The sequence below is a fragment of the Podarcis melisellensis genome (assembly GCF_964234715.1).
Source record: "Podarcis melisellensis genome assembly, chromosome: 5".
NCBI classification, from domain to species: domain Eukaryota; kingdom Metazoa; phylum Chordata; class Lepidosauria; order Squamata; family Lacertidae; genus Podarcis; species Podarcis melisellensis.
In genome coordinates this window covers 96,418,089-96,445,731 of record NC_138537.1, presented here as the reverse complement: position 1 = coordinate 96,445,731, position 27,643 = coordinate 96,418,089, and the positions used below count along the sequence as shown (strand labels likewise).

At 41.6% G+C, this 27,643-nt stretch overlaps 1 protein-coding gene across 4 annotated transcripts in view; it reads right to left on the bottom strand.

Moving 5' to 3' along the window:
• PCLO (piccolo presynaptic cytomatrix protein) overlaps nucleotides 1-27,643 on the bottom strand; it is a gene marked incomplete at its 5' end in the record, with an annotated part of 247,616 nt that overhangs the window by 20,728 nt on the left and 199,245 nt on the right. For 2 of the 4 annotated variants that reach the window (XM_081911645.1, XM_081911649.1), the window contains 9 exons: nucleotides 7,474-7,541; nucleotides 11,987-12,137; nucleotides 16,234-16,416; nucleotides 17,549-17,743; nucleotides 18,110-18,290; nucleotides 19,209-19,280; nucleotides 22,425-22,518; nucleotides 24,924-24,950; nucleotides 26,972-27,102. In XM_081911645.1, the coding sequence (XP_081767771.1) occupies nucleotides 7,474-7,541; nucleotides 11,987-12,137; nucleotides 16,234-16,416; nucleotides 17,549-17,743; nucleotides 18,110-18,290; nucleotides 19,209-19,280; nucleotides 22,425-22,518; nucleotides 24,924-24,950; nucleotides 26,972-27,102 (1,102 nt within the window). The remainder of the gene's footprint in view (nucleotides 1-7,473; nucleotides 7,542-11,986; nucleotides 12,138-16,233; nucleotides 16,417-17,548; nucleotides 17,744-18,109; nucleotides 18,291-19,208; nucleotides 19,281-22,424; nucleotides 22,519-24,923; nucleotides 24,951-26,971; nucleotides 27,103-27,643) is intronic. The other 2 variants (XM_081911646.1, XM_081911647.1) reach the window with 2 other exon arrangements.

Genomic DNA, 27,643 nt, shown 5'->3' with positions numbered 1-27,643 from the left:
TCTACACACGATCTGTAACACTCAGTCTCTCTCTCTCTCCAACACACTGACTGACTGACTGATTCTTTGCTGGAGTAGAATAAGTAGATAGCAGAACACGCCTCCTCCTCTCTGGAGAGTCAGCAGAGATCATCAGGAGATTCTTGGATATGGGAGGGGTGAAATCTCCTCAGGGATCTCCCTGCTGAGTACTGTGGGGAAAGCCTTTGCTCATGCAGTTCTCAACAGAGTACAGTGACTCACCGATAGGGTCTATCCTGAGTCACTTTAGAGCTCAGGATTGCAGCTGTGGCCCTGCTTTTATCGTCATTTAAATAAATCTTTTCTCCCCGCATGCTAACAACTGCAAACCATATACAGCACTCAGAACACCAGCTATAAATGGATGCCTTGGTGTGACTCGAATCTGAAGATCTTAAACAGTTGAAAGATTGTGAGATTCAGCTTGACAAGTAAGTGAATCAAGGGCTAGTACTCAAGAGCTCAGATCTAGATGTAGGAGGGTAAAAAGATAAAAAAATACGGTACATTTTCAGTGGTTGGTTTCATATCGTGGTGAATGGCACGGTTTAGCGGGAAGACACTCCAATGAAAATTTCTGTTACTATATATCTTATGTGGCTGTTTCTTTGTATATATTTTAAACTTTTTGTACATGGATGTTTTAAGATGGTCTACATCTCTAATGCCTAATAAAGGTTTGGCGAAAGAAAGAAAGGTTTCACATCAGCAGCTCATGCCACACACAGCACACTCACAAGTGGGAAGATCAAATTGTTAATAGTTTGGATTTTGGATTTGATATCCCGCTTTATCACTACCCGAAGGAGTCTCAAAGCGGCTAACATTCTCCTTTCCCTTCCTCCCCCACAACAAACACTCTCTGAGGTGAGTGGGGCAGAGAGACTTCAGAGAAGTGTGACTGGCCCAAGGTCACCCAGCAGCTGCAGGTGGAGGAGCAGAGACGCGAACCCGGTTCCCCAGATTACAAGTCCACTGCTCTTAACCACTACACCACACTGGTAAAATCCGTTGTCTGATTTCTCTTTCACTGAAATGCTAAGAGATGGCAAAGTGGATATGAATGAAGTGCAAAAAAGTAGAAAGCCGGAATGAAGTGTGCAAAAGTAGAAAGCCGGAAGGGACTTAACAGTATGCACAGGACGGCCTAGAGAAATCTCAGAGGCAAGATGGACCATCAGAAAAGCATTGACAGAGCAACGCAAAAGCTTCCTTTTATTTGTAGAAACAGTTGTCAAGAACCAAGGGATGCTGTTCATCTTATGGAAAGCCCTGATCTTAAAACCATGTTCCACTGACAGTTCTGAGAGGAGGTCACAAAGGGGAAATCAGAACATTCAGATGCAGGAGAAAAAACACAAGTAATAGGCTACTCACATGCTAAATATTGTTTCCTATTACCCTGTTTCTTGACAGGTAGAAAGTTTCAGAGCTACTGTTTACAGGGTCACTTTCCTCGCCCAGGGGGGTGGGGCAGAGGTATGGGGGTGTATTAGATTCTTGCTACATTTTAATAATTGATGTTTAAATGTACTTTTAATCTTTTGTTGGAAGCGGCCCAGAGTGGCTGGGGAAGCCCAACCAGATGAGCAGGGTATGTATGTATTTATGTATGTATGTACGGTATGTATGTATGTATAAATAAATAAATAAATCTCTATAAAAGGATGTGAGAGGAACAGAAATAATAAGAAATAATAATATTTTAAAAATGTATATCCCATCAATCTGGCTGGGTTTCCCCAGCCACTCTGGAAGGCTTAAAACATACATAAAAACACAACAAAACATCAAATATCAAACATCAAGAAACAACATATCCTATACAAGCAGCAAAGAAACATAATAAATCAACAGAAACACATAACAACAATTTACAGTTATACCCAAATTAAAATAACTGCCAACCCCAACTAAACATTAAACCAACACCAACCTGCCAAAAACAAAAGAGGAACCAAAATTAGAACCATTTAAAAGCATTTTAGCCAGTTGCCCCAACCCAACAGTTGTTCCAGCAATGTCCCAGTGGCCTCCCAGGAGTCTCTTTTAGCTGTTCAGGGTGAGTCTGGGCTCCTAGACCAGATCAAAATGGGTCTTGCAGCAGAGAGCAGGTCTTCCTTCCAGCACTCATGGCAGCAGCAAAGTTACACAGTGCAGAGTTAAATTATGGATTTCCCTGCCATAGGAGCTAGTGGTGTCACCATCTTAGATGGCTTTAGAAGAGCATCAGACCAATTCATGATGAATAAGGCTATCCATGGCTACAACTAGCCATGAAAGTGATGCTCCACCTACCTCCGTTGTTGGAGGCAGTATTGCCTCCAAAGGCCTGTTACTGGGAACTGCAAATGGGGAGAGCATTGTTGCAACTGGGTCCTACGTGCAGACTTCCTACAGGCTTATGTGAGAACAGACTCTCATGTTTGCTGACTGGGACCACCGGTATGAAATTTACGGCTTGTAATGCCTTAAGAGAGAATATTATGAAAATGATATACAGGTGGTACATGACACCAGTCAAACTTGCAAAAATATATAATCTGCCCGACAATAAATGTTGGAAATGTAAAGAAAATGAAGGTACATTCTTTCACCTTTGGTGGACGTGCCCAAAGATTAAGGCTTTCTGGGAAATGATCTATAATGAAATGAAAAAGGTATTTAAATATACCTTTCTGAAGAAACCAGAGGCCTTTCTCCTGGGCATAGTCAGCCAATTGGTGTCAAAGGATAGAACTTTCTTTATGTATGCTACAACAGCAGCAAGAATACTCATCGCAAAGTATTGGAAGACACAAGATTTACCCACTCTGGAAGAGTGGCAGATGAAGGTGATGGACTATATGGAATTGGCGGAAATGACTGGCAGAATCCGAGACCTGGGAGAAGAGCTGGTGGAAGAAGATTGGAAGAAATTTAAAGACTATCTGCAGAAATATTGTAAAATTACTGAATGTTAAAATGATGTTGGATTGAAAATAAGTGGCATTAGCAACAAAGTTAACAAGAATACGCAAAAATGGATTGATAATATATGAAAATATATAATAATATGTTAAGATTTAGAGTTAAGATAAATGAAAGAGGGCAAGGATTTGCTGATTTGATTATGTAAATGGGAATACAAAAAGGGGAGGTGTGAGGAGGTTAACAAAACAAGCAAATGAGTTCAAAGATACTTAAAAATGGATTTCTTTTTAATTTTTCTTTTTATCGTGTAATCTTTATTTCTTAATTTTTGCATTTTTTTCTTATTTTTTCTTTCTTATATGCTTTTTTTCTTTCATTCTGTAAACTTTTGTTTTTTGGTAAAATCTCAATAAATATTTTAAAAATAATAATAGATGGGCCTTTGGCCTGAGCCAGCTGTCCTTATGTTCTTATAGGCAGAAAGCAGCAGGCAGGTACCAAGATATGGGACACCTGGTCTTGAAACATGGTTAGCCGCTGCCCCCAGCAACCACACACCATCAGTTTTACCTTGCCAGCTACTGTTTCTAAAATACAAGAAGAAATAGGATGCTGAACACATATACACTTCCTCCACTTGGCCTAAATTCCATGGAACGGCTCTGCAAAGAGGATTTTAAAATATGAACCGGCTCTAAGAGTTCTGTGCAAATTAGAAGCCGCCTTGCAAACATCGTCAGTTGGTCCTAAAAAGAGCATGATTTTACCAGTGCTTAGCTGGTGAAGGTTTTGAAGCAAAATGATCCCTAATTGTGAAGGAAGCACCATATCTGGCTAAATAGTTGCCAAATTTCCCAGTGCATTCTGGAGAATGCATAGACTAGGGAGATTGCTAAGAACAATGGGTTAAAGGCAGGGGAACTTAAAGAAAGGAAGGAAGATTTAAAGTATTCTTACATCATGGGTCTTTAGTGCTATTAAGACTCCATTATCCTGGAGATGACTCCTTCTCAGCTTCCTAGAGTATGTCTTTGCAGTAAACAGCAGCATGCCAGAAAATAAGGAAATAGCTTGTACAGACTGATGCACACAGAGGACCAACTGCAGAGAAGCACCTTTCGATTGCTCTGTACCACTTTCTCAGCATGAAAGCAATTATTCAGCAAAAGAGATCAAGCTCACTGATACGTTTCCCCTTTAAATATTTTGGCATTGATTAATCTCAGACTATCAAGAGCCCTAGACAGAAGATGTGACCCTGCTCAAGGCAGCACCAAACATACCTTTGTGATAAATGAGAAGTATTTTTTATGCAGCTATGAAGCAGTGAGATACAGGACACCAACTTCCCCCAAAATATGTATGCCTCTCTGAAAATACACTACACAACTTTTGTAAAAAGTTAATATCAGGGCCAGATTAACCATTAGGCAAAGTACAAAATTTGCGGACATATTTGTGGACAATCCCCATTCCCTGTGCCAGGTATCTTAAATCCCCCCCCCCTGGTGTCACTGATCTAGAAGCTGTGATGTCATTTCTCCCAGGTAAAGGTAAAGGGACCGCTGACCATTAGGTCCAGTCGTGGCCGACTCTGGGGTTGCGGCGCTCATCTCGCTTTATTGGCCAAGGGAGCCAGCGTACAGCTTCCGGGTCATGTGGCCAGCATGACTAAGTCGCTTCTGGTGAACCAGAGCAGTGCATGGAAACGCTGTTTGCCTTCCCACCAGAGCAGTACCTATTTATCTACTTGCACTTTGACGTGCTTTCGAACTGCTAGGTTGGCAGGAGCTGGGACAGAGCAACGGGAGCTCACTCCGTTGCGAGGATTCGAACCGCCAACCTTCTGATCGGCAAGCCCTAGGCTTTGTGGTTTAACCCACAGCGCCACCTGTGTCCCTTCATTTCTCCCAAACTATGAGCAAATCTAAAAACTAGTAACCTCTCCAGTAGAAACATAAATATGACGGAACAGCAATGGGCTGTACTGTAGCACATTGCAGGTGTGGAAGCATCAGCACAATCAGGGTGGAAAGCATGGGGCCCAGCCGATTTCTGCTTGCCCCACTCCTTTGCAAGGGAAGTTCCGCTCCTTAGCGATAGTGCGGAACAAATGGCCTTCCAGGGAAAACCCGAGTGGCGTTTTGCTCTGACTGAGTGGTCAAGGGCGGTTTCCCTCAGGGAAAAGCAGTGGGGCAAGAGGAAGCCGTTTGTCGTGCCGCCTGATCCTATCTGTGTTTATCCAGAAGAAATCCCACTTTAGGCACTTCAGGGTATACAGTATTGGTTTATTTTTACTCAGGCCCCTTGCTGGAGAAACAATGGGGCTCCACAAGAGTTGTTTCCTGCTGTTGCGCAAAGAACATGATTTATTGATTTATAAGGACTTTCAATGGTTTTTGCAATCTCCAGCCTCCAGCACTTTTGGACATGACTTTGAAGACTAAAACTAAAAATAGATATTCAATTACCATTACACTGTCTGCTATTAGGGAATTCAAGGTGGCCAGTTTTCTCTGCAAAATCTCGGCTCAATATCCATTTCCCTCAGATCAGAGCTCATCTGGTCAGTAACTATGTTATATTGATTAAAATGATACTCACGGAGCAGGCCATCATTTAAAGAGAAATTGGATCTTTTGTTATATATCTGGTTAATTGTAGAGACAGTAGATAGCATAGATGCTGATGTGGTTTACCAACCAGCCGTCTAAGGGGGTCAGAGTTTGAGTAGCATGCAGGATTATTTGCATGTCCAGGGATAAGATCAAGCAACAGTAATCAGCATAGAGATGAAGAACAAAATGGAACATTTCCAGCATGAAAAGCATGGGAGAAATTGGGCCTAATCTGGGTCCTGAGACTTAGTTTGCTGACCCCTGCTCTAAAGCTTAGTTTAAGGGATGTTGTATTAACATTTACATTACAACATAGTTGGGGCTTACCAGGCAGATGCTATAGGGGCAACTCAGGTAACAATAACAACCATGTAGTAAACCTATAGAGCTCTGTCTTGGGGTCATCCCAGCATGATTGCACATTCAGAATATTCAATGATCTCAGTGATTGTTGCACGCAAAGCCAAAGAGGGTGGAAGGAAAGCATAACTCAGATGTCATCTCACTTATATTTCAAATAATATCTGTGTGGCACCAGAAAATAAATAAATTGATCAAAATAAATAAATAAATTGATCAAAACTGCGAAAAGGTGCAAAAAATGCAGTGGCGTAGCATGGGGGGTGCAGGGGGGGCCAGCCGCACCGGGCGCAACATCTGGGGGTTAGGGTTAGGGGGCGCAAATCCATGGGTTAGGGGGTGCAAATCCATGGGTTAGGGGGCACAAATTACTTGCCTTGCCCTGGGTTCTGACAACCCATGCTACGCCACTGAAAAAATGGCCCCAAGAGTAGGAAAATTGCAAAAATTACCACCATCAGTGCCATGTGAATCTGACCCACAGCAAAGCACCTGGGGGTACCGGTCTACCTCTGAATCAGAAGCCAGGCACTTCAGGGTACCAGTCTACCCTCCTTGTTGTCGTTTCCATGTTGTCCTCCAGCAAAGAGGAAAACTGAGAGCCCCCATTACCACCAGTGAAATCAGTGAAGGTTTGGGTAGGGTCTGTGAGAATCTTCACAGAATCTTAGGCTGCCCAAAGCTTTTTAGACACCTTGCCACCAGCACGAGGCAAACTGTAGTGTGAGCAACAAGGAATGGCCCATCCCTCATGAGTTGCATGCATTCATTTCTGCTCCTTATGGTAATATGGACTGATAAGGTGTTAGGTTTTCTTTAAGCGAGAATAAACAAATCCGGGAGAGACTGCTGCACTAACTGCTGACATTCATTCCAAACCCTATTTTAGCCCTTGGAGCAACTAAGATCAGGCTTAGGAAGGTGAGAACGAACAAGCTTGATGCATATTATTTCCCCATGTACACTGATTGCTTTCCTCTATGTCTCCCTGGTTCACTGAACCAATGATCTTAAGCATCATTAGCTCTTCAGGGTTAAAATAAATCAAATATGCCTACAGGAATAATAATTCAAAAGCTGACACCGTGTTATTTACTACCCACATCTCACCACAGAACTTTGGCTTCATCTTTGTAGCCATTATTTTACAAACGGCTGCATATATATGTTATGCATATGTGAGGTGATTGCAAGTGGAAGTATACACCTTAAATAATTGTCTCTGCATTATAATCTCTGCATAATTATTTTTGCAAAGAAGCCAGTTGTCAACATTTCATTGCACTTTCTAATATTGCCCTCAACTTGTCCTGTGCAAAAAGAGGTTGATTCGGTTTTTGGTGATGCTGGTGTAAAATTCTCACAACAGGAAGCACCTTTTTAATGAACTACAGTCTTTTTCGGAGATTTGTAATTCCCCCTAATGTCACTCTTCACAGCAACTATCTTAATGTGTAGCGTGTTTTTTTCAGGTGCTTCAGTATAGAAAATAAAAACCAACAGATAGTTTTCTATGAACTTTTAAAATGTATCGTTCTAATGTTGACAATATCCAGTTTACCTTCAGCCTCCATTAATCCCATTCCTGTTTGCTTCACTGGTTCTTGCCCATTCTGGCTCATCTTTCCTCTGTTGAAAAATACAGTTGAGCAGCTATTAAAAAAAAGCCTCCACCGTCAAATGATGCAACATACCACCCTGAGATCTATGGGGACAGGGCGGTATACAAATTTAATAAATAATATTTTTTTGATTAAAAATGTTTACAGGTTGACTCAATATGAAATGTTCATTTATTGGAATTCATGACCCATAATGGTTTTTAAATTTGCAAAAAGGCAGCGGCTATCAGCAGAAGCAACCCCTAATCCCCACCTGCTTGTTCATTTCCAAATGCAGGTGTGCAAGCTGTTGCACAATTTGCCACATGAAGCACGCTTTAACACTAGGAAAACAGGTGTCAGGTGAAGGTTTTGTCGCACAGGGATATCTCACATCTTGCATTCTGTAGGGAGGTGTGGGCCTGGCTTGATGTCTGCTCAAGTGCTGGCCACAAGTAGCTTACGCGCTGTTTAAGACGTGCAAGAATGTTGTTTACGTGGGGCAGAGCGGGGCAAGGCCTTCACGTGCAGGGATGGCACATCTCGTTTTTCCATGTGAGTTGAAACAGGAAGTGCTGCCCCTCCCCGCCTTGCCTCCTCTGGTTTCTGGTGAGATTTCAGCAAGATCTCACCCGAAATCAGCACTGATCCTGGCACCACTTCTCCAGCAGCAGCAGAGGAAGCTGCTTCATCCCCCCTGATCACAGGGCACTATGTGAATCTCTTTATGTGCGAACTGTGCCTTTGTCTGTGCTCACACATGAACAATTGGCCAGATATTGACTGTACCTTCTCAGTTATTGTAATCCTTAAATTGAAGGATAATTGAGATTGGGCAAACATCTGAAGCTGATGCCATTGGAGTAGTTCTGGGTAGAGCAATGTCACCCTATTTATTAATTACTATTTTTATTTTATTTATTAAATTTGTTAGTCGCTTTATCTTGCCCAGGGCAACCCAAAGTAACTTACAATCCAACAAACAGACAGCTGACTCCACTCCACAGAGATTCATAAAAACCAAGAGGAAAAAGAAATATATTAAAAACATCTCACCTACTTCTAAAAGGCCAAATGCCTGGTTATAGAGGGAAGGTTTTGCCTGGTGCCTATATAATGGTGGTACCAAGTGAGCCACTCTGTGAAGAGCATTCCATAAACGGAAACCCATCACAGAAAAGGCCCGTTCTCGTGTAGCCAGCCTCTGGACCTCTCGTGGTGGAGACACACAAAGAAGGGCTTCAGATGATGATTGCACAGTCTGGCTCCATTCATATGGGAAGAGACGGTCTCACAAATTCTGTATAAACATTTGCTGTCTTGGATTTTACTAATAATCAGGATGTTTTGGTCAACCATATTTCCCTCCATTGAGGGATTACCTGATCAATTTTCAGCTCCAATCAGTGTGTTAGCTCAGGCATCTTTCTATAGACATCTTTCCTAGAGGAACTTACTTTCAATATTTTAAAACATTCATCCTCAAGCACTTCCTGAAGCTGTATTATATTAGTAGGGATTAGTATAAAATAATTACAGGCCTGAAGTTGAAAAATATGATTAAAACTTTTTTATTTGACTTCAGGGAATAATTTGTTTTTATCTACAGGCAGAAAGATTAAATATAAATTCTTAATCATATGGAAATTTGCAGCATGAATTGACTTTTCTACTAGAACTACTGAAGAGGAAACTTAAAAGAATAAGATGGATGATTTCTTTTTATCTTCTACTGACTTAGCGTACAAAAGCACTGCTGTCCTATAGCAAATCAAGGAAGACTTAATGCATATAAGTGCTTCTGAAATACAATCTCCTGGGGCCAAGTTTTGACTTTATTCCTTTTACAGACTTTAGAACATAAGGTTACGAGCCAGTTCTTTATAACCAAATGGAATCACTAGAGCAGGAAGTTTGCTGTTCTTCACTGGTACCTAAAACAGACGCATAGACCTTATTCATTTGTCATATTGAGCAATAGTTAATGGTCTGTCACAATCACACCTTTCTAGTCTGTTCTACTCATCCCTTATTAGCACATGGAGGAAACAGACTACAATAACTAAACCAGGGATTATAGTTTGTTGTGCCCCCAATAAACCAAGGTTTGTTTGAATGAAACAAACCACAATAATAATATTATTATTATTATAATTTATGATTTATACACCGCCCATCTGGCTGGGTTTCCCCAGCCACTCTGGGCAGCTTCCAACAAAATATTAAAATACAATGGTCGGTTAAACATTAAAAGGTTCCCTAAACAGGGCTGCCTTCAAATGTCTTCTAAAAGTCTGGTAGTTGTTTTTCTCTTTGAAATCTGGTGGGAGGGTGTTCCACAGGGCGGGTGCCACTACCGAGAAGGCCCTCTGCCTGGTTCCCTGTAACTTAGCTTCTCGCAGTGAGGGAACTGCCAGAAGGCCCCCGGTGCTGGATCTCAGTGTCCGGGCTGGATGATGGGGGTGGAGATGCTCCTTTAGGTATGCTGGACCAAGGCTGTTTAGGGCTTTAAAGGTCAGCACCAACACTTTGAATTGTGCTCGGAAATGTACTGGGAGCCAATGTAGGTATTTCAAGACCAGTGTTATGTGATCTCAGCGGCCGCCCCCAGTCACCAGTCTAGCTGCCGCATTCTGGATTAGTTGTAGTTTCCGGGTCACCTTCAAAGGTAGCCCCACATAGAGCGTATTACAGTAGTCTAAGTGAGAGATAACTAGAGCATGCACCACTCTGGTGTGGTTTGGACGTAATGCTAACCTAGGGATCATAGTTTGTTCATAGCAAACCATTAACTACAATTTTACTATGAAATGTGAAATGGGCCATAGAAGAGAAAGACTTTGCAAGATTATCCAAATGGGACAGTAGGGAGGAGAGCAACTGCAACCTATTCTACCCTTATCTCACAAGCCATAGTTCAAGTGGCCATAGTTTACGGTACTCCACAGTCCTGCTTCTGAGCCCTCAAACATATTGCCTTGGGAACAAAATAAAGCCTTGCCACTTATTGTGGTCCCCAAATACTGATTAGTCAGTTGATTAATCACTTGGCATTTCCTATGGTCAATAATGATCAGTCAGTCGAGAAGGAAATTTGCATTAGCAGAATATTTGTCAGGTACTGGCTTATTCATACATTTAATCAGCATAATAAATTCAGTTGATAGCTAGTTTTTCAGAGTGAAATGGAGAGGGTGGCTAGCTCCACCCTCTTCTTTATCTTTCTTCTCCTTCACCCTGGCAGAGACCCTCCTATCCTTGGCATAGCCGAGGATTTGTCTATCTCCTTGCTGCCTTTCCTGCCCCACCATGAAAGGGAGGAAGAAAAATTATTAGTGTCACTTCCAACAATATCAGAATTAGGTCATTTTCAAAAGTGGTGGGTTGGTTTGTTGCTTGTAAAAGCTACACATATTTTACTTAAAAATGTGCAATTTCCCCACTCTATTCTGCATTAATAAATTGGGTTCAGTATAACATAGGGGAATGGCAGCTTTCCTCATAGGTCCCCCCCACCCCAGAGTCCCCTGCTCAGGGTTCATTCTAAAACCAAACAACATAGAAATCAAACTTTAAAAGGTGCCAAGGCCAAAGCAACTCTCAACCTGTTTGTATTTGCATGTAATTTTGCAGGCTTAGTCCACTCAGGGTGGACTATTATGCCTGAAAACTTCAACCATTTCTATGAAATGGGGGGAAAGTTATAGCCATTTCAAAAATTCCCAATACAGTGGTACCTTGGGTTACATATGCTTCAGGTTACATACGCTTCAGGTTACAGACTCCGCTAACCCAGAAATAGTACCTCGGGTTAAGATCTTTGCTTCAGGATGAGAACAGAAATCGTGCTCTGGTGGCGCAGCAGCAGCGGTAGGCCCCATTAGCTAAAGTGGTGCTTCAGGTTAAGAACAGTTTCAGGTTAAGAACGGACCTCCGGAATGAATTAAGTACGTAACCAGAGGTACCATTGTGGTGAATTTGGGAAGGGAACAAAGCTTCATTCCCCCCCTAGGTGAACTTGGCATTTAGATCCCAGGCCAAACTGAGCAGCCTCCCAAGTGCTTTAGGAGTCTGAACTGAATCTTGTGGTTGTTGCATGCTTCTGTTTCACCAAACTTTTGTCAGAATTCTGGCATGTGTCTAGATAATATTTGCTATGAAATCTGCTATGTTGGCTAATTTTTTCTTTAAAAAAGATATTATTATCACTGCTCTAATTTTCATTGGTTTGATGACTATATTCTGGGGAAATATACAAAAGTTTAAAATACTGTGTTCAGTGGAACTACAGCTTTAATCCCACCAGTGTACTGTTTAGCACACACATGCATGCAATGACGCTGCACGTAAGTATGTGTTGGGAAGCAGGGGAGGAAATATGGCAGTTCCTTGAGGGTTAAAGTAGGAACCTCTCATTCGTCTTTCCATGGCTAGTAAATGCAACAACTTATTACATTTTTTAGAAATTCTTACATTCTCGGAATGGGAAACAGATTGGTGTCCGCAGTGGTAGTACTGCTGCTGCTTCCTTCACTGTCCATGCTGTATCCGCTGCCAAAGGTACTGGCTGAAGAACCAGTGGAGGAGACTGAACTTTCTCCCGGTCGGTGGTTTGTAGGTCTTGCTGTACAGGGTAGGAATGAAGGATTACCAAACAGCCTAGAGAGACATCAGTGTCAGCAATACAAGTAGCACCTAGCAATCGTGTGAAGTAAGAACAGAAAATTCTCACAAAATGTTCTAAATAGGTTCTGGGAAACCTATTCAACAGTACACATCAAGGCTAATTTATAACTGGAAAATACAACTTTAATTTCCTCACAATGGTTTGAAAATTGAAACACTATTCATCTAGCAACAGCAATGACATTGTACAATTAATCCTTACTATTTCTAGACAACAGCTCAAATGTCACACTACTGAAGGCCTTTTGAGAAAGTGTACACAGTAAAAAGGGTACGATGACCCCAAATGCTGAATCAGGAACACAGATACTAGACAGGCAACATCTTCTCCAGACACCACATAACTACTTGAATATATTTCTCAACTGCAAGTTAAAAGCTTAGAACATGTTACAGTCTCTGTTTTATTCCAAATATTGACCAAAGGAAACAATACCAGTCCAGCCATGCTGAGTTCACAAATCTCCAACAAAAATATCGGAGAATTTCCCTCACCCACCCACAAAATTATATTCATTTCTTATTTTGATGTCTCCATGCTTGTTACCTTTCTCATTTGGGGCAAACTGAGAAATATGCGAAGCTGCAATGTCATACAAAATAATTCTTGTCAATGGTTAACTGCAGCAGTGTACATTTGAGCAACACTATTGCCCAGGACAATACAACGCCACTAAAAACTAAAACAGATATTGCGCTTTCTAGAAAATACACATTGATTAATATATGTATATATGTTGTGGGTTGCTGTTGTTGTTTCTTAAAAAATGTGCTCCAGCTACGGCTTATAGGTTTATGATAGTGTATCACAAGCTAGGGCCATGATACTCCAAAGCTTTGCCAACAACTCGTTTCCATATGCTCCAAAGGTTCAGGTCACAGCCCAATACATTTGCCAAATGGGAGTTTTCAGATAAAGCATCTGAGCAATTTCATGAAATTGCATGTCACCTTAGAAAGGTGGGAGAGTACCTAGCGAAAGCAAGAGCACTGAAATGTGACAGCACTCAAACAGCAAAAAGCAGAGCCCAGCGACAGCTACAGATTATTGATGTCTATAGACTGAATAATGGGTTGGCTCTCTGAAAATTGTTTCTTTTTTGGCGGTGACAAAGCCCATTTAATTTTTCTGGGAATTGGGTACTGAGAAGCCTATTACAAAGAAGGTTTATTGAGCAGCAAATTTATTTACAGTATGAAGGATTCTTGCAAAGCAATGACTGAATATGCCAGAGAGTCCCTGGTTTTTGAAATAGCTCTGAACAGGAAAGGATCAGATTGATATGAACTCCTCTCTCCCTGCACCGTCATAATGGTTGTCCTAAAAGCAATTCAGTACCAAAACAAACAAAACAAAACAAAACAAATAAACAAAAAATAAACAAACAACAATCTATATGCAGGGCTAAAGCACAGAAGTAAGAAAACTGAAACTCCAAAAATGCAAAAAGGGACTCTTTCTGTGCTCCACTGCCAGTGAGGTAATCTTGATTTAGCGGATAGAGAAGACCTGTGTTCAAATCCCCACACTGCCATGAAGCTGACTGGAAAGTCTTTGAGAAATCACTTTCAGGACCTATTCAGGCTTTACTTGAATGGAGAGACAATGTTAAGGGACAAATGGACTGCTGGGCAACCACTTCAGCCACTGTACCAACCCATTGGTCTTCACATGGCATGTGCTGGTTTCTTATGTGTTCAGAAGCAAATTCTGCAGTGAAACAACTTCCCTAGATGTGTCGGTTTCTCATGCAATTTAGAAAAGTCCCATTTCCAACTTTAAGCATGAGCTCAAGAACCCGCTTATCTGCAGTCATGTTGCCTACAAAATCACTTTCTTATGCCTGATTCTCATATGACCTTTGGACTCTTCTGCTGTAATTTTAATGCACCCGTTTCACGTGATGAATTTTTAGTTTAAAAGAACCTCATATGGTGAGAGCTAGTATTTATGATATCAAGTCACATGATAGTTTTGGGTGGGTTCCTGCCATGGAAAAAGCACTCTCTCATCATATGTAGGGTCAGTCAAACAGAATGTTCACCACATGAAACTGATGTGGTAAATTCGCCTTGTGAGAAGTAGCTTGGGGACCAGACTTTAGTTGACAATGATACCCCCTCCCCCCAAAGGGTCCTGACCTAAGTAGAAAGACAATCAATAAATCAATGCATTAGAGGCTAATGATGCTCTTCCACAGTTGGATAAGGACAACACCGAAAGATCTATTCAAAAGAAATGATTTTCTGTAACTTTGACACTGCTTTTGTATCCAGAGCTTGTGTTTGTTGAGTTTGGTAGTCCAAAGAGTGTTTGCCTAGAGAGAGCCAGCCAGTTGATGCGACAGGTGCTCATTCTCTGCAGTTCAGCATCCTTTGCAGAGACAGCCTCTCTCCATCTTCCAAGCAGAAGAAACTTTGGTTGCTAAAATAGCTGGTGGGAAGCCCTGGTCTTCTTTTCTTAATGATCACCAAGGAGATGCTATATTTGAATGCACTGCTTCAGCTTGAAACTAAGACGAGACTCCCATAACCATTCCAGTCCCCCAAGGGGACTGCAGCCACACCATAAGACCAGTGGGAGAAAGATTGAATGTGGATCAGTGGATCACCACAGCCTTTTTCATGTGTTCAGGAGAATACACGAGGGCTTAAACTGGGGCGGGGGAGTAGGCACATACACAATGCCTCCACCCAAAATGTCCCCACACAAGCTGGGCACACACACCGCACCCCTGAACTTCTCATGTTGAGTAGAAAGGTCTGAAGAGGCCTTGTAAACACACTGGGCTGGGCACACAAGCTTCCTGACCACCAGGAACCTTGATAATGGCTCCAGGGGTGCTTGCAGGCATGATCACTTGACTGCACTGACAAGTCTCCTTCAGCCCCTCCTGATCAGCACATGAAGGCTGAGGTGGGAGCAGCTATGCTTGGCATGCCTATGCCCACTCCCTAGTTTGAACTCTGGTCATGTTTTCGTCACCCAAATTTCTCTGTCAGGTCCAATGGCAAATTGTGCATCCCCTATTTCAGAGAGATCATTCCATTCCTGGGGTAAGGAGATGTAAAACCTCCCCTTCAGACATGATTGAGAAGAGTTAAGTGAGCATGTAACAGGACTTCTTCTCCTCCCCATGTCTGAAATGGTTCTCAGAGAAATGAACATGAGAGATATGGAAATTCTTACTGTGAATTTCTATTCCTGGGGTTCCCAGAGAGCAGTCCCGGTAAGGGATGTTTCCTACAACTTGCAGATCTCTCTAATTCATGCCAGGTCTGCCGTCCAGGAACCTCCAGGGAACGAACACTATCGTTTTCAGAGTTTACATCCATTGAGCAGCAGTCCCTATCCCCAAGGAGCAGTTTTGTCCTAAAAATACTCCAAAATCTATGGAAAGGACCATGACTCCTTCTGAGACAAACTAGGAAACTTTTGAATGTAGATATAGCTTTATGTGTCATGTCAATAGGAACATCATTTCTTCTTCTTCTTCTTCTTCTTCTTCTTCTTCTTCTTCTTCTTCTTCTTCTTCTTCTTCTTCTTCCTCCTCCTCCTTCTCCTCCTCCTCCTCCTCCTCCTCCTCCCCTTCTTCTTCTTCTTCCTTGCTGTGAACTTTCACAGGTGAAAACACACTAGATGTACAAATGATAACAACAACCAATGCTGTGTCCAAGTTGAAATCCCAGTGTGCCATGCTAGTCTTTACTCAAATAAAAAGAATGGTTGAATCATGCTTAAGCAATTTATGTTAAACGCATGCCATTTAGTAGGCAGTGTGAGCCCAGTTAGCCCCATTTTTTTGTGCTGCTGGAGCTTCCCTGTCTCAGAACGTTCTATACTTTGGACTCAGCACACTCTTTCAAAATGGGGTTTGCACATTAGCCGTAAGATGGGCCTAGGGTTTTTCAACCCAACCTGAATACCGCAGAGAGGGCTGGAGAGATAAGTTCAATGTGTAAGGATGAATTATCAGGCATGGCAAGAAGGCATTTGGTTAAGGCTGACTTCTTGGCCATGTCTTTGGGCTCACCTCCTTCAGGCTTGGCCGGTCCATCAGACATCACTTTCCTGAGGGCTAGTTGGCTTTGGTCTTTGTTGTCACTGGCTGGTGAAGGCAGATTGTCAGACTGAGTTCTTTGAATGGGGAGGACTCCTGCTATGCTGTGTCTGTGCTGCTTCCTTGCATGATTAGACTGACCGCTTTTATGTGCTGCTGTGGCAGTGTAGGTGGAATGGAAACCCAGAGTATGTATCCTCAGATGGAACCAGCTTAAATGTTAGTCATGCAAACACAAGTGGGGGGTTTTCTCTTCTGGATTTAAATAGGCAAAGTGTCTTCAGAGACCAAAGAGACACCACATGCACAGCATTAAAGGGTAATTAAACTGGCTGTTTCTTTTTCATTAACAACAATGAAGAAGATGGAGGGAAATTTATTTTCTGCTTTCTGCAATATGCAATGCTGATTATATGGCACACCAAATAATCATGGAGACAAACACAATGACGCTACAGTTGGATTATATTAATTTGCAGGTGACTAAAGCCTCAACCTGTAATTCTGTGACGGGAGGGGGGTATGTAAAAGTTGTAATTGTACAACCTCACTGCAGACTAAGAACAACAACAAAATCAAACCCACCCCTATATAATGTCACTCTAGCAGAGCTAATGATATGGCTGTTAACGTTACCAATATTTCCTCAGTAATTATCTATATGTTGATTTTTGTGCTCCACAAAAATGCTATTGACCTAAGAAAACATCTGTTGCTTCAAATAATCCTGTCCAAAGATTAAAACTGTCAACATTTATCAGCAGTGAACAACCTTTTTCCAGGAAAGTCTTATGACATTCTTAAGGTCTTTGAGCTGCAAAGGGTGACATTGCCCAATACATCTCTTTCTCATTTGCTTCCTAATGTTAGCAATCTGTGTTCCTTGCTAAACTGCAGGATCTTACTTAGGAGGCTGGAAACCAAGTCTATGAAGTTTGAATTATGGTTGAGGCATTTAGTGGCACCAAAGCAACAGCACACAGCAGAATTTTACCACAAGATGTGGACAAATGGAGACCCCAGTAGAGAAACAGCCAGTTCTACTGCATTCTATGCAAATAAAAGAGGACTTCTAAATAGGAGGAATTATTATATTTATGTGGATCTACACACAGACACACACGGAGAGAACACTGAACAGGTGGAACACACATTGTGCTAAGAGCAGAAAGAAAAGCCCAGCCGGGAAAGAGTTTGGGGGGGGGGGAAGCGAAGGAGGGGGGCGGGGAGGAAGGCAACAGTTGAACATTAAGCTGCCATGCTGAGGAATTTTATTTGTGTCTTTTACTTGGTTGAAGGCGGAGCTGTTGGACAGCTGCTTCAGCAGCGGCGATGGCTGCCCCAGCATCTTCAAGGTGCGTTTGAGTGACGCTGGTTTTGCTTTGGCTCCGCGAAGGCCCATGAGAGCGCAGGTGTCCTTCAGAGGAAGATTTGGAGCTTCCTGGACTGCTGTGGGACTTCTCAATGGTGGGCACCTGCATATCTGCAGGGGAAATATAATGGTTATCAAAGACATGCGGGAGACAAAGACAAACTTCAACCTCTATTTATTCTAAGCAATGAGAAGCAATGTACAATGCACAAAAGATTATTATATTAGAAGAACTGCAAGTTCCCTGTATTATAATACATGTTGTGCATATCACATAATGCATTATACAGTTACATATGCAAAAACTGATTTATAGATTTTGGGGTGACTCCCAGCCCCCAAAAAAGATTCGGAAATGACAGCTCATTTCTTTGTTTTTAGGTAAAAGTTCATCTAACTAAGCTACTTGGGAACATGAAGTTGTAAAAAAGTTATAACCCACACAGTTATAGCACACACAGATAAAATATTTCCTACCCTTTGATGGGTCAGGGAAAATCCCGTGGCTTCTGCTTTTGATGACAGACGGTTTGGGGGACTGCTGGCTGTTCTGTCCAGAGTGGGATTTCCCATGGTCAATGCTTTCACTCTGCTCCTTCAGAGTGTACCACCGAGGAGTATTGTCCAACTGAGAGGCACTAGAAAGCTCAATTAATACCTATGTGAGGATACAGAGAGCAAATTATTTTGTTACTGAACACCTTACAATGTCTGATTCCGATCTGGCTTACGTGTGCGTTAGCTCAAGAGTTTCTCCAGTCGAAACAGTGGAGAATGCTAAACAGACTCCCAGAATTATACACGGCATGCCATATAATAACAGAGACATTTAAAAGCAAAAGCAAAAAAGGCTGAGGGCTAAAATAATTTCAATCGTTCCTTTCTTCCTAATGTTTCCATATCTGTTGTCGTCATCATCAATATTATTGTACATGGTGTTTTACAGAATACCGTAAGTAAAAAGACATATTCCTATTCTGAGGCAACTACAAAACATGCATCCACACCACAAACGTCAGCCTTGGAGATTGTAAGTCCTGTAGTCCTCAAAAAACTCCCAATGCCCAAGGTTCTCCTGTGAATGGTAAAACAGCAAAAGTGCTTTATGAGTGATTTATATTTGTGGGGTGGATGCATCCCTAGAGCTTTTCTCTTGGCGCAGCAGCCTCTGGAAGAGGAATGGTAGTTGCAACCATAGTTTGTCAATTGAACCAGGGTTAGCGCAAACCATGATTTGCGAAACCATAGTTTGTTTACCAGCCAGTCACAGACCATAGTTTGTTAATTCAGACACCACACCACCATACCATAGGTAAGCTTCCTTAACTATGGTTTATCATGATGTCTGAACTGAGTCGAGTCAGCTTCAATTCCCACAATGGCAGCATCTGGAGAAATGCCATAGCTATTGCTGCTGGTTATATCTGTGATTTCCTACCTTTCTCCACAGAAACATGCATCCAAGGAACATCAGAATTACTCATCTGGATGAAAAATGCATCATATGAGTCTACTCTTAGATGACTACTATGTCATGCGAGGGAAGGCAGTGAAGCAAGAAATAAGGGATACTCACCTCACCCAGGAAGTCGTTAGAGGAGAATCTATCATAGTCCCAGACAGTAACTTCCAGGGTCTTCTTCTTCAGCTGCAGTTAATATCAAAAGATAATTAATTTCAATCCCCTTCATGAATCTGGCACCAAATCCATAAAGCATGCTTTGCTTGTTGCCATCTGCCGGCACCCCCCGTTCTTTTTCAATATGACAGCCAGGCAATTATTGTCCTCCCATCAACCTTGAACTCAGAAAATTCATTTCGGGTAAAGCTGAAAGTTGATATCAAGACAGATGAGCTCGGCCGAGGTTCTATGCAAGCTTGGAGGAGTTATTTTGCCCAGCTTGGCTGTGCTCCCAATACAAAGCCCACAGTGTGACTTTTAAAAAGTTGATAGCATCTATATGTCTTCCCTCAGTGCTCAGCACCAGTGAGTAGATTTTACTGTGTTCTGGGCAAAGTCAAAATGCATTGGTATTCACAGTGAGACATGGCTGAATAATTTCAAAGAGTGCTTTTCAGATCTTCTCCCTCCTCCTTTATCTTAGGATTGAGGACAAGCATATCAACAGCTATTAAGCCTCAGAGTTTCCTCAGAAGGCTGTGCACGTTCAAAGCGAACCTGCATAATATAGTATATGCCAAAAAGGTAGCAATTGGGATTCAGTCTTTGCACAAACATGGCTTCAAGAAATGTCTCAGATGTTCCCATCCATATACACTATTCAATAGACTAAAGATGAGACATCTTGGACGCCCCTAGTACCTCAAGCTATACCAGTTCAAACAAAATGATGGGTCCATGTAGCTAGCTGTTTGCCAAGAGGTAACTTAACACGTTGCACATAATATTTGGTGAACCAGCCATCACTAATGTCCTGTGAAATGGTGAGGGAAATCATACTACACTTTTGCCACCTGCCTAGAAATCTGCACAAACGGGGAAGTCTTGTAACGTGGGCTGGAGCTAATAGAAGTCAGAGTCCAGCAATCTCTAGAGGGCCACAGGTTTCCCACCTCTGACCTATACCAAAAGTCTCTTTGAACAGTCCAAGGCACAGGAAGGGTCTGTAGCTGCCCAAACTCCAGACTGTCCCTCGTTCTGGCTGCTGGAGCAAGCCAGGCCCTAGTTTTATCCAACAGTAGGTGGGCACAGAGGGTGGAGAAAGAAACCAGGAGTTCAGGGGTGGTGACCCTCAAGTCTGGGAGCCAAATGTGATTCCTCAGACTTCTCTATCTGGCCCTTGGAAGTGTCTCTAGGCCACCCTTGTCATTGGCCTGGCTCTGTACTCCATCTGTTTCTGCCTGCTCAGATGTGTCCTTCAGCTCTGATAAGACCTTGCTCACCTTGGTCTGGATGGAGATGTACAAAGCGTACTGTTGAAGAGAAACAACGCTGGTTGCAATGAACACAGGATGGGGCAGAAATCACTGCTTCCTTACATCCCTTATTCAGACCACAGATAGCCGCTCACATGACTTGATTATCTGCCACATCAATATATAGAGAAGGCTAAATTTGAACCCTTCTCCTATGTAGAAGGTTTGTTTGTTTGCTTTTGCTGTTGTGGGTATGGAGAAGCATCCAGTCCTGTGAGCTGACACCTGCGGTCTGAAGTGGCAGGTACAGTCCAGCTGTAAGTTTATCACCTCAACAGAAATTAGATTGGCTTCAAATCCCAACTTTGGACAGCTTCCTCCAACTAAAACCACACCATACACCCTTTAATCAAGAACTGTGGGTAAATTTCAGGGCTCTAAAGCAATTTAGAAAGTTTAAATTGTTTCTCTTTCTACTCATTAAGCCTCCATATTTAAATAAATTTGTATATTACCAAACTTTCAGCACAGATGGCTTCATGAAATATGGAAAGTATCATGAGATCATTTACAAATTGGAACATGACCACTCATTAGAAGGCCATCTCAGTATTTTCTTTTTCATTACCTCTTGCAGGTAACACACCAGAACTAGAGCAGATGGCTCCAAAATAAAAAGTATGCTTGCTTTGTTTCACTAATTAGAATTTGCCCCCACTGATTAATCAATAGAACCTTTGTTGACTAATCTAACCATTAAATTCATTAAAAACTTGGAGCCGTAATACACTGACATTTTCCTCCACACAATAAGCTATTACTGAACCAATTATTAGGCACATTCACATTGTCCTGGGTAGGACAGAAATCCAAGAAATCAGCCTTTCACTTCTGTCATTGAACCATAACCACTGATGGGTGCAAACCACTTTTACATGGTCTAGGGAGGGAGCTAAAACACCGACATGGAAACAAAGTGCATTTTAAAATCAGAAATTGTGGGCCAATTGGCTTAACGTCTATTACAGGAAAACTGGAAATGTTAGAGATAAAATTACCAAGCACATAAGAACAAGTCTTGCTGAAGCAGCACCAGCATGGCTTCTGGAAGGCTAAGTCCTGTCTATTACATAACCTATAGCAGTTTTTGCAAGTGTCAGCAAGTGTACAGATAGGAGATGATTCAGTGGACATTATGCACTTAGAGTTTCAAAAAGCTTTTGACAGAGTATCTCACCAAAGACTCCTGAGCAAGCCTAGCAGTCATGGAATAGGAGGAGACATCCTACTGGGGATCAGTAACTAGCTCAGAAATAGGAAGCAGAGATTACAGTTAGTGGAGTCTTCTGCCAATGGAGAGATGTAGAAAGCACAATTCCCCAAGGTACCTGTGTTTTTTAACTTGATCATAAATGATTTAGCATTATGGGTGAGCAGTGAGGTAACCAAGTTTGTTGAGAGCATCTAATTGTTCAGAGAGCTTAAAACAAAATGAGATTTTGAAGAGCTCCAAATAAACCTCTTCAAAGGGAGCGAATGGGCAGGAAAATGAGAAATGCAACTCAGTGTAAGTGTAAAGTGATGCACCTTGGGGAAAAGAATCTAAATTTCATTTACACACTCATAGGGGGTGAACAGCCAGTGGCCGGCAGAGAGTTTTTCCCTTTATAGAGAGGCATGTTAATGGCTAGCTATGCAAATAGATCTGAGATGAGGGAGGGGATAGCAGAAAAGGCTGGGATGCTTCTTTTAAGCAACAGAAATCAGGTAAGTTCATATGGTCAGGGGAGTCTGGCAGGCAAAGTTGAAATAGTTTAGTACAGACAGACTCTTAGAAGTGTAGGACATCATTAGAGAACAGTCAGAAGCAGAATTAGACCACACCTGCAATGCGATATCTCTTACAGTCACATACCTGCTCCATGGATATATTTTTATAAATGACTGTCTGGTTCCATTCAGGATTCAAGCTTTTCTGCACATATTTAGTCCTCCTCTTGTTCTCGACACTGAAGTGGAACAAAGGAACAAAACATGTCATTACTTATACTTGTCTCCACCTGCTCCAAGGCAGAAACAATTTCAGTGCAACTGATAAAAATAAATAAACCAATCATTCAGGCTGGCACGGAATAATTCCAGTTGATCTGATGTAAATGATAATCTTCTGCTGAACAATCTCCCAATTCAGTCTTTAAAATAAAACTTTTGAATTTGCAGCCTGTCTACTAAGAAACCTCCCAACCTCTGTTGCCTGTGACTGACAACAATACAAATATCTTGGTTGCATTTACAAATTGCTCCTGTTTGTTTACAACAGCCTTTCGAATTGTAAGAGTAAATAATGATGTATTGGTTTTCTTGAACAACTTCCTTCCGGCTATCAAGCTGAGATGGGTTTAATTCTCTGTATTATTTTCTCATCTTTAATCATAGGAGAGTCATCCCTAAAAAACATGAAAGGGAAGCTCTGATGCAAGATCCATCCTGTTAATGATAGAAACACTAATTTAATATTGATCCTTTAAAGCAGGCTTCGAAGCTCCTTTTTCTATAGGGCATTTCAGAGGTTTTGCTGAATTATTTGATTTACAATGTATTTTATTGTGTTGTGTTTTCTGAAGGCTAAGATTACAAAACCGATGGCATCCTTTTCCATCACAATATGATGGTTCCAGACCACATGCTGCATTTCACTATCACATAATCTAATCAGATATCATTTTGAGGAAAGCTGAATGGTTACAGATCCACCACTTCACTGCTCCAGAATCACCATAGTCAGATTTTAAGAGAGACGCTACATATCTTTTACAGAACTTCATTGTTTTCACACGACTGCCCTTTAAGATTTGTTGTTGTTGTTTAGTTGTTTAGTTGTGTCCGACTCTTCATGACCCCATGGAGCAGAGCACACCAGGCACTCCTGTCTTCCACTGCCTCACGCAGTTTGGTGAAACTCATGCTGGTAGCTCCAAGAACAATATCCAACCATCTCATCCTCGGTCGTCCCCTTCTCCTTGTGCCCTCCATCTTTCCCAACATCAGGGTCTTTTCCAGGGAGTCTTCTCTTCTCATGAGGTGGTCAAAGTATTGGAGCCTCAGCTTCAGGATCTGTCCTTCCAGTGAGCACTCAGGGCTGATTTCCTTCAGAATAGATAGGTTTGATCTTCTTGCAGTCCATGGGACTCTCAAGAGTCTCCTCCAGCACCATAATTCAAAAGCATCAATTCTTTGGCAATCAGCCTTCTTTATGGTCCAGCTCTCACTTTAAGATTAGCATTGGAAATATTTCATAGTTCTAAAGCTGACTTGTCTTCCTTCATTTGCCCAAAACAGTGAATTCTGATAAAACAGCTCTGCTCCAGAAATAGCATTCTCTTTAAGAGCATGGCATTATTGCACAGAGAACAGAAAAAAGAAGCATTTGCAGTAGTATGCTGCTGGCACCACATCGGATTTATACGGTTGGCAATTGCAGCCAAATGGTGTCCCCAATGCAACCAGTGTCTGTTCAAATGTAGCGTATGACATTACAACCACTATCAGCCTTAAAGAAGCATAATTTAATTAGCAGTGAGATGAATATATTAAAAGCAGGAACAAGGAAATATCAAGCAAATCCCAGAGAGAATTAAAAGCTATGTTTAAGGCACTGTGCAATTTTAAAGTGAGAACTCCCTGCTAGGCAGATTTTTACATCGGGTAACAAGTATATAATGGATTGCAGTGACTGATAATTAAATAGAACTGTATGCATTGAACAATATTCATGTCAGAAAAAGTGGGTTTAAGATGTGCTGCTCTCATTCCACCAAAAGCAAATGTCCATGAAAGCTAACAGAAAACCTCCCACAAGACTAGTAACATTTTTCACAGGTAGTTTTGCCCACCTCTAGACTGTCATTGGATTTTCCCTAAAGTAACATTTTGAGAAAATTCTGAGTTTTATTCTCAGGTGAAACATCTGGAGTGTGTCAAAAGAAGCCCAAAAAGTTTTGATAACTCTTTTTTTTGCAGGAAAAAAACCACACCAGGTGAATTCACAATTAACTATTTTTTCAGCATTCTCTCCTATAGAAATTTCAATAAAATACATATAAGACAAGTCCTCAGATCACTACTTCCTCACGTATCAAAAGAAGGGTCACCATCTCCAGTCCTTAAAATAACAATTAAACTACTGGTTCCACTCCCCACCCACTGAACCTTGAAGCTACTGGAACAATTGCTTGTTGCTTGTATCTATAGCAATTGTGTGTGATAGAAATTTAACCTGCACTAGACACGAGCAGCAAATGTCACCTACTTCACAGGCCCCTGAAATTCTAGGAAACTATAGTTGCGTGCCCAGGATATTACGTATTTCATGCTTAGAATAATCAGAGAATCAGTGAATATTAATGTACTTTACCTTGCATTCTGGACTACCATGACTTGGCTGCAAGGCCCCAGGGCAACAATGTGTTGAAGAATGATGGGAACAAACAAGAAGCAGAAGAAGAGAGAACCAGGGGAGAGAAGATATTTAGAGCATTTTATGCAAACAAGAAATGATGGGTGTATATATTATGAGAAATAGAAACATTAACCACTCTAGGCAGTTTAACATGGAACAGTAATCAGAGATAGCTACTATCAGACTAGATGGTTCAGACATAAGGCTAAAGCACCATTGTAACATTAAATGGACAAGCAGGTACAATCCTTGGGCTCCCTCTGTCTCTTTCCTCTCTTTACACAAGAGTGGAGGAAGCTTAAAGCGTTAATTCCTGGTACAAATGGTAGATTCCAGTCATGTCTAAATATGGAGAACTGTAGGTTGTTCAAACCATGAAGAGTTTACAAACCATAATATTAAACCATGGTTTGATCCTAGTTTGGATTAACTAACTATGGCTTGGACAAGCCACAATGCACCATATTCAGACATAATGGGAAGCTGTGGTTTCCTGAAAACCACAAACAGAAGATCTAAACTTTCTTCCCTCAGAAGGAAGGGAGGGTACAGATTAAGCCCAAGGTTTCTTCTTGCTCATCCTCATATGCTAAATCACAGTTTAACTTTATGTTTGCAAGGGGCTGGTGAGTTCATTCAAATCATCTGGTAACACATTTGAGCAGTTCTTCAGCTAGGGTATAATCATTAGTGACAACTAAATATGGAAGATATATCTAACATAAAATTTCTGAAATATGTGTTATGTCTTTTCCTTCATAGTCCTGACTATATTTAAATGCTTTCCAGTTTCCCAGCCATGTTCCCATGGGCTTCTCTAAGAGAAAATTAACATGCTTACAGGTAAAAGGCCCATGTTCAATCCCTTGCAACTCCAGGTCGTGTTGTTGTTTTTTGACATATTTTGCCACCTGTAAGTGAGTTTCAGAGGGAGTTCTTTCCTTTTCGTTGATATGGATTTAAAGGGAGGTTTAGTCCACATTCTGGTCCACTGAATGGAGTTAATCTCATAGCCTATGTTGTCCTCTCATTGTTTTTTGATTACATCTAGGGGGTTTGTGGGATTTTGGAGTAGTATTTTGTATATTACGGACACCACCCCTTTGCTGTGTCCCTTTGTTGTTAGGAGGAGGTTGTCAAGGGCCTAGTTGCTGCTGATTTTACTACTGGATTGTTTAAGAGGGCATGTAATTGGTGGTGTGTTAGTCAACTCCAGGTAGTGTTCATTTAATGGTTTGACAAGATTTATATATGCCTTACTAGGGACGCAGGTGGCGCTGTGGGTAAAACCTCAGCGCCTAGGGCTTGCCGATCGCATGGTCGGCGGTTCGAATCCCCGCGGCGGGGTGAGCTCCCATCTTTCGGTCCCAGCGCCTGCCAACCTAGCAGTTTGAAAGCACCCCTGGGTGCAAGTAGATAAATAGGGACCGCTTACTAGCGGGAAGGTAAATGGCGTTTCTGTGTGCTGCGCTGGTGCTGGCTCGCCAGAGCAGCTTCGTCACACTGGCCACATGACCCGGAAGTGTCTCCGGACAGCACTGGCCCCCGGCCTCTTAAGTGAGATGGGCGTGCAACCCCAGAGTCGGTCACGACTGGCCCGTACGGGCAGGAGTACCTTTACCTTTACCTTTTATATATGCCTTAATGAACAAAAACCTCTAAGAGTTGGGAGAGACTCCTGCGGAAATCTTGGAGAGCTGCTGTTGTGTACAGACTGAGCTTAAGGCAGCTTCCTGAAAATACGAAATACTTTATTGTCACTTGTACAACTTGTATACCGTGAGATTACACTTTATACAAAAGATGAGCAAACTGTGGGTGAACAAGCTTTCCTAAAATACAATTTGCCCACCAGCCTTGTTGTAGTTTGCAGAGGGTGACAGGGAAGCCCACATGAAATGAGTGTTCAGATTAGTTGATAAGAAATGGATCTCTTGAAGGTCAACAATGGGAAACCTGTTGTGTTAACAGCTGTTAGTAGTTGAAATCACCCCTCCACTTACCCTCTTCCTGGCAGAAGATAAACTTTGACAAACGGGTCCGAATAGCCGTTGTTGTCACGGGGAACAAGGTTTCTTGCTTGAAGAATGTGAATTATCAAATTGCCAAGGTGCTTGTCATAGTTGATTTGAAGCTAAGCGTAACATTGGTTGCCATTAATCATTTCTCAAATAATGTCATTTCAAAGTAATATCTATTACTACAGGTTACTTTTTAACATTCCCCAACACTAAAATTCAGTAATGCATCTTCATAGCTTTCCTAAATGAATCTCATAAGAAGTTTGTTTCAAGCAGATGGTTTAATCTTCCTCTAAAGAGAAAAGAAGCATATTTGCCTGAAAAGTTTCTAAAGCAGACAGTAATGTGTTTGTATGTGCACCATTATTTTTTTAAAAAAAGATCCTTCTAAAATCTTAGAATCTTCTGGTAAATGTAAGCATTTATCTATTTAAGGGCACTATGTCATATTGATCTATATTGTTTGTTCGTTCGTTTTTCTGTACTGAGAGTTTACCAAGCAGCTCTTTGCATCTCTAGAACTCCTAATCTTCTCTTCCTATATTTATTCTGCTTTCAAGAAGCTGAGAGTGGGGCAGAGATTTATTGGCGCTTAAGATACAGTAGTCATTTACAAGTTGAAGGTTTTGTTTTCTTTAAGCACTCCTGAATCAG